The 6,855-nt window shown below is 37.8% G+C and overlaps 1 protein-coding gene across 1 annotated transcript in view; it reads left to right on the top strand.

The window, feature by feature from the left end:
* The window catches only part of LOC107692290 (matrix metalloproteinase-17-like), an 84,304-nt gene that overhangs the window by 53,842 nt on the left and 23,607 nt on the right, over positions 1-6,855 (top strand). Inside the window, exon 4 of the mRNA XM_016491270.1 lies at positions 2,935-3,221. Within this exon, the coding sequence (XP_016346756.1) occupies positions 2,935-3,221 (287 nt within the window). The remainder of the gene's footprint in view (positions 1-2,934; positions 3,222-6,855) is intronic.

Here is a 6,855-nt window from a genome sequence, read left to right as displayed (position 1 = left end):
AGAATGCTCTTTCTGGTAATCTGTCCTCATCAAACTGCACCATTACAGATAAGCTATCCAGCTTTTCTTTATCTCTAACATATTTCAGACGTTTGACCCCTACCACTTTTGCTCCTGATAAACTTCTCTTGATTGTGTCTTCTGATACATCTGTTGGGATCCCTGTTATTACTCCCTTTATCCATTTCTTCTCTTCCAACAGTGTACACGAAAATTTTTTCCCTGCTAATGTCTTTAAGCCTACACAAATTATATCCGGTTTGTTTTCATGATTAGATATGTGCTTTTTAAATTCTTGCCCATTTGCAATTAAGCTTCTTGCATTCCATTGAAATATTGTTAACACCATTATGAACCACCACATACTGTTTGAGTATTTGATGCTTGCATCTTTAGTTTGTCATTAATCATTTCCACTGAAATGCCCTCTATCTCTAGGTATTTTTCAGCTGCTTTTATTATAATTTTGATTCTCTCTGTCCGGCTTTCCGTTTGTGCAGAACAATTCACCACTTCCGCCATAAACGTGACAAATGCCACTTTGTCATAAACCCTTATACTCTCTTTTGTTGTTTCTTGCACTTTATCCATCTTTTGAGTAGGAACTATCTTTTTGTTCTCTTCTAGCTCTGGAGTCTTTCCCACTTTTTTTAGTGCCTCAGAATATGACAATCCCTCCTCTGTTCTTACAGTCTGCACTTGTGCTGCATGCTTCCTCACTTTACATCCTCCATAACCCGCACTATGTTCTTCTCCACAATTACAACACTTTGGGTTAACTCCTTGTCCGCATTTGCCATATTCATGCTCACCGCCACACCTTGCACATCGTTGTTTACCTCTGCAAACAGCTGCCACATGACCAAATTTTTGGCATTTAAAACATCTTAACGGAGGAGGAACATAAAGTCTGACCGGGAAGCTAATGAATCCTAAGAATACTTTGTCCGGTAATTTATCCTCATCGAAGTGAATCATTACTGAAAGGCTATCAACCTTTTCATTATTTCTGCTGTATTTCAGTCTTTTAACCTCAATCACTGCCGCCCCAGTTAGACTTTTCTTGATCTTTTCTACTGTCACTTCAGTTGGGATACCAGTTATTACTCCTTTGACCCATTTCTTTTCTTCCGGTATCGAGCAGATCACTTTTTGTGCACAAATCGACTTTATTTTCAATGCCACTTTTTGTTGCCTACTATCCTTACAATATAGGATTAGTCTTCCATCTCTCAACTTCTTGACACTTTCTATTGATCCTATCGTTTCCTTAATTACTTTAGACAGCTTCAGCGGATTTATTATCTTAAAAGACTCATCCACAAACTTCATCATTACCTTGAACTCCTCTTTCTTTCCTCTTATCGGATGATTTTCATTTCCACTGTCAGTTTCAGATGTATTACTCCAGATTTTCTTTCTTTTCCGATTTTCTACTAAACTCCACTCATTATTCCCGTTCCCTCCTTCTTCATCCACGCCAAACATTTCATCCTCCATTTCCGGATCCCTTCCGGACTCTACGTCACTACCTACCATGCACACTCCAGTCACAGATCAGCTGTTGCCAAAACCAACCACCAGCCTAACACGCCTGTCAGGTGCGCTGCCCGCTTCTTCTTCTTCTGAGCGCTACTGGTGCATGTGGCTGCTGTCACTTCGAGGTTTTGAGACAAAAAGAGCGTTTCCTCCTCTAAAACCTGGTACCGTAACGTTTTCATTTTTTTAGTACCGACTTGGTGCCGAAATACCGGGTCTTGGTAGTTGACAACACTAGTAATTATACTTATTTTTAATCACACACACACACACATAATGTGAAAAAATGCAAAATAATTTTTATATTATAATATCAAATAATTATAATTTATATTATATAAAATATTATAATATATTTGCTCTGTCTATATCTTTTTTCCCCAAATAATTTTTTCACAGAAACATATTCGTTTTTTTTTTTTTTCAATCTTGCTGCTAAAATACATATTTTTTTGGCACATTTCCTGCAGCCCCTTTGTGACACTTGACCTAGACTACGATTATCTCTGTGACCATCCTGGAGTTCCCTGCTCAATGGGGATATTTTGAATTTGCCATGAGTCTCAAGTGGTTCTAGGCCGAACATGAGCACAGATTTGACACCATTTCACCTGAAATTCCCTTTCATACTTTGAATTCGTATTCTTTGCTGTGTGTGAAATGCTTAGGATGTTGTGGGAGAATGTTAGCACACAAAGAGGTCACTTAGCTCATTGGAAATGCAGACTGTGCATCTCCTGCCTTTCCTTTTGAACCAACCCACTGTAAACTCAACCGTTATCACATACATCGCCATAGAGCTTGACAGAATCTACATGTTGACCTTGAGCAACCGGTGCGAATATGCTACCAGCACCCAAAGTGCCCTAATAACTCCATTGGGAGAGTCAGTGTTCTGCAAATGTAATAGAATGCCTGAACCCAGTGCTTGTGCAGAAAGGATAAGTGTATTTTGTGCAGAGGGCACACATTTTTGTGGGCACTTACAGAACCGGCACTCTGAAATTAATTTCTCATCGATCTGTCTCTGTACATGGAAAGAGGGCTCAAACTGCCCTTGGAGGAAGTGATTACCATGATTGTAGGGTGTATTGGACCTACAAATCACCCTTACTTGTTTCTGAAATACCTTGAATGAAAGAGAAAAGAGGGAAAAGGGGAAGAAGATGTTTTGTAACTCCTAAATGTATTACCGTTGAACTAACTCTGAGTTAGAAAGAGCCGCGAGACAGGCTTTCAGAGCCGTTTTTGACAGCCTGCTGCATGTCTTGTCCTATTTATGCGTTCAAAGCGGTGTTGAATTTATCTTCTAGCACTGTCGGTGGTCTTACAAAGGGATTCTTGTCTATTTCAAGCCGATGTTTCAAACATGAACTCATTCTTCTGCTCTCACAGGGTAAGGACGTTTCCAAAGGAGTCAGCTTTGCTGGGCCGGGACATGGTGCGGGCACTTATGTACTACGCCCTGAAAGTGTGGAGTGACATCGCTCCTCTCAACTTCCATGAGGTGGCGGGGAATGAGGCGGACATTCAGATTGACTTCACCAAAGCGGACCATAATGACGGATACCCTTTCGATGGACCCGGTGGCACAGTAGCCCACGCATTCTTTCCCGGAGAACGATTCACAGCGGGCGACACGCACTTTGATGATGATGAAGCCTGGACCTTCAGATCGCCAGGTAAGACAGCATGAGATCTATAAATAAGCAGCAATGTATGTTGTGTTGTTCGCTGTGTTCAGCCAAGGAGCTATATGTATTTTTTTTTTTAATAAATTAATTACTTTAATTTTTTTTTTAATTCATTGGCCAAAAAGCTGATTCATTTGTAAAAATGTTACAGTACTGTTCAAACATTTAGGGTCAGTAAGATTTTTCAAAGAAAAAAAATGTGAAAGAAGCCTCTTGCTCACCAAGGCTTCATTCATTTGATCAAAAATACAGTAAAAACAGTATTATTGGGAAATATTATTACAATTTAAAATAACCGTGTTCTATTTTAAAATGTAATTTCATCCTCTATGTCAAAGCTGAATTTTCAGTAGCCATTTCTCCTGTATTTAATGTCACATGATCCTTCAGATATATTTCTTATATGCTGATTTGCTGCACAAAAAAACATTTCTTATTATTATCAATGTTAAAAACAGCTGTGCTTAATATTTTTGTAGAAACCATAATACATTTTTTCAGGATTTTTTGATGAACACATTTTCAGAAGAACAGCATTTATTTGAAATAGAAATGTTTTGTAACAATGTAAAAGTCTTTACTCTCACTATGATTAATTGAATGTGTCCTTGTGGAATAAAGTAATTTTTTTTTTTTTTAAACTGATCTTACTGATCCCAAAGCAGCAGAACAGGTTGAATAACTAAATGTAAATTTGTTTTCTGTTTTGAACAAAAAAAATGTATGCAAATTGAAGGATAAATATAAAAGTAAATATATAAAAACAAAAATATGCTATGGTTTGTGTGCCAAAAAGTAACTATATATAACCGTTGAGAAATGATTGACAGGCAAAGATTGTTTCTGATTGGCTAATGGTCTAACTGGCTAAAAAGAGTGCTGTCTACTCCCGAAGCTCCTTTTTTTTTTCTTTTGTCTCAGACTGTCACAGAGACAGGTGTGATTTCTCAGGACATCTTTTTCTGTCAGGTAATTGAGACATTTTGTGTGCAGTACTCCAAAACTGGATCCTGAGCCCAAGTGGCAGGGCCTGTCTGAAAGCAGCAGATGCTCTTGTCTCAGTTCTTCACTCTTCTCTCATGGGCCATAACCAGACTCGACCATCTCCAAGATGCATCACCTAGGTAGCCAAAGGTGCACATGTTTGCCGAGAGGCTGCGCTAACCAAGAGGCTGATAATTAGCATGGGTGCAGGTGGGTTTCCTTTTACCCCATCCTGCCCAGTCAGTGAACCCTGATGGAATTGGTTCAAACGACCCTTTGCATCCCTACTCTGCTCTCTTGTGGCTATGGACCATATGCTCATGGACAGCCGTAGAGTCTTCCCCAATTAGGCCCCCCATCAGACGAGCAGCTGTTTGCTCCGTCCTTTGGCAGGTGCGGATGTAATATGAAGGACTGAATGAAGAGAGAGAGAAAACGAGAGAAAGAGAAATGGGGAGGGAAAGGCCTACTTAAAAATCACAAGCCTTTCACGACCCACTTACACCATCTCAACATACACAGCTGAGCGTCAGACCCACTCCTCCACCTCTTTGTGTGTGATCAACTGACCCTTCACCAAAACACTGCCATTTCCATGTGTCTGCTTCATTAGCTGTCCATCTAATGACCACCTGCACCTGGACCTCCCATATGCTCATCAATTATTCCTAACTCGTCATCACCAGCCATTATTTATAATGCGGCGTTGTAACAAGCCCAAGATCTCAGCCAAAAATTTCCCAATTTACTGTGTTATTTTGGGCTTTCCATCTGCCCTCTAAGACTGTCCAACAAGACTATCCTCATTTTTTGACTGTTTATATAAATGTCAGACCTCAGACCCCACACTTTATGTTGTAGCCTAATGCGACAGTGCTTTGAATAATTTTTTTTATTTAACATTTTTGATTTGTTAAATTCTGATTTTTTCACATCAGTCAACACTTCATACCCATAACAACAAGGCAAAAAAAGACCAAATCTGATTTTTGCTTTGTCTTTAGGGGGTATGGAGTGTAGGTTGATGTAAACAATAATGTATATGTGACCCTGGACCACAAAACCAAACTTAAGTCGCTGGTGTATATTTGTAGCAATAGCCAAAAATACAATGTATGGGTCAAAATTATTTATTTTTCTTTTATGCCAAAAATCAATAAGATATTAAGTAAAGATCATGTTCCATGTAGATATTTTGTACATTTCCTAGGGTAAATATATTAAAACTTAATTTTTGATTAGTAATATGCATTGCTAAGAACTTCATTTGGACAACTTCAAAGGCGATTTTCTCAATATTTTGATTTTTTTTTGCACCCTCAGATTCCAGATTTTCAAATAGTTGTATCTCAGTCCTATCCTAACAAACCATACATCAATGGAAAGCTTATTTATTCAGCTTTGAAAATTGACCCTTATGACTGATTTTGTGGTCCAGGGTCACATATGTGATACACATATGTTAAAATATATGTTAAAATGCTTTATTTAAAGATGATTTTCTCAATATTTAGATTTTTTTGCACCCTCAGATTCCAGATTTTCAAATAGTTGTATCTCAGTCCTATCCTAACAAACCATACATCAATGGAAAGCTTATTTATTCAGCTTTGAAAATTGACCCTTATGACTGATTTTGTGGTCCAGGGTCACATATGTGATACACATATGTTAAAATATATGTTAAAATGCTTTATTTACGTCAGCCTTTATTGTTATATTTCAGTAGCCCTTACTCCAGTCTTCAGTGTCACGATCCTTCAGAAATAATTCTAATATGATGATTTGGTTATTATCAATGACTACGTTTACATGGACATCAGTAATCTAATTATTTACCTTATTCTAAATAACGTGATGATGCCATGTACAGTTTTGGGTGTTTCATTTTTAATTTTATGAAAGCTTCAAGTGCAGTTAATTATTTGAACGTCGTATACAGACGACGGCGGGCGTTGAACCTCTTTTATTTGCCGTCAAACGGTTGAGCACTGCCGTGTGTGTATCAAAATCGGAGTATTGTTGGCCATGTAAACGTACTCAATGTTGAAAACAGTTGTGCTGCTTAATATTTTTGTGGAAAGTGTGATTATTGAAATAGAAATAATTTCTTTACATTATAAATGTATTTTTTTAAATGTTTAATGTACCCTTTCTTGATACAAGTATTAATTTCTTAAGAAAATCTTGCTGACGGCAAACTTTTGAACAGTAGTGAATATGCACTCATCCACACACACACATACACACACACACAAAAATGAAACCTTTAATCGTAACCTAGCAGATAAACAATGTATAGGCCATTTTTTCAGTAACAAGTATGTGTTTTTTGTGGTTTGACCACTCGACTAAATCTTTGACTAGGCATAGAGAAATTGCGTAATAAACATCACACTTTTTTCAGTCTTTCAGTTTGTGCAGTTTAGCGTTATTTTGTCCATTCTTAAAGGTCCCATATTGTCAAAACTGAAATTTCCTGGCTTTTTTCATGATAACTGAGGTCTAGGTGCTATGTAACTACCATATAAGTTTCAAAACAGTCAGTCCACAGTAAAATTCACACAGCCTGCTTAAAGTTCTAGCTATTTTTCACGAACCGTTGTGACTTCCGTAAAAAGTTGACGTCAGAACTACA

Source organism: Sinocyclocheilus anshuiensis, unplaced genomic scaffold, assembly GCF_001515605.1.
Source record: "Sinocyclocheilus anshuiensis isolate Anshui unplaced genomic scaffold, SAMN03320099.WGS_v1.1 scaffold478, whole genome shotgun sequence".
NCBI classification, from domain to species: domain Eukaryota; kingdom Metazoa; phylum Chordata; class Actinopteri; order Cypriniformes; family Cyprinidae; genus Sinocyclocheilus; species Sinocyclocheilus anshuiensis.
Note: the sequence above shows the minus strand (reverse complement) of the source record. Positions and strands in the feature narration are given on the sequence as shown.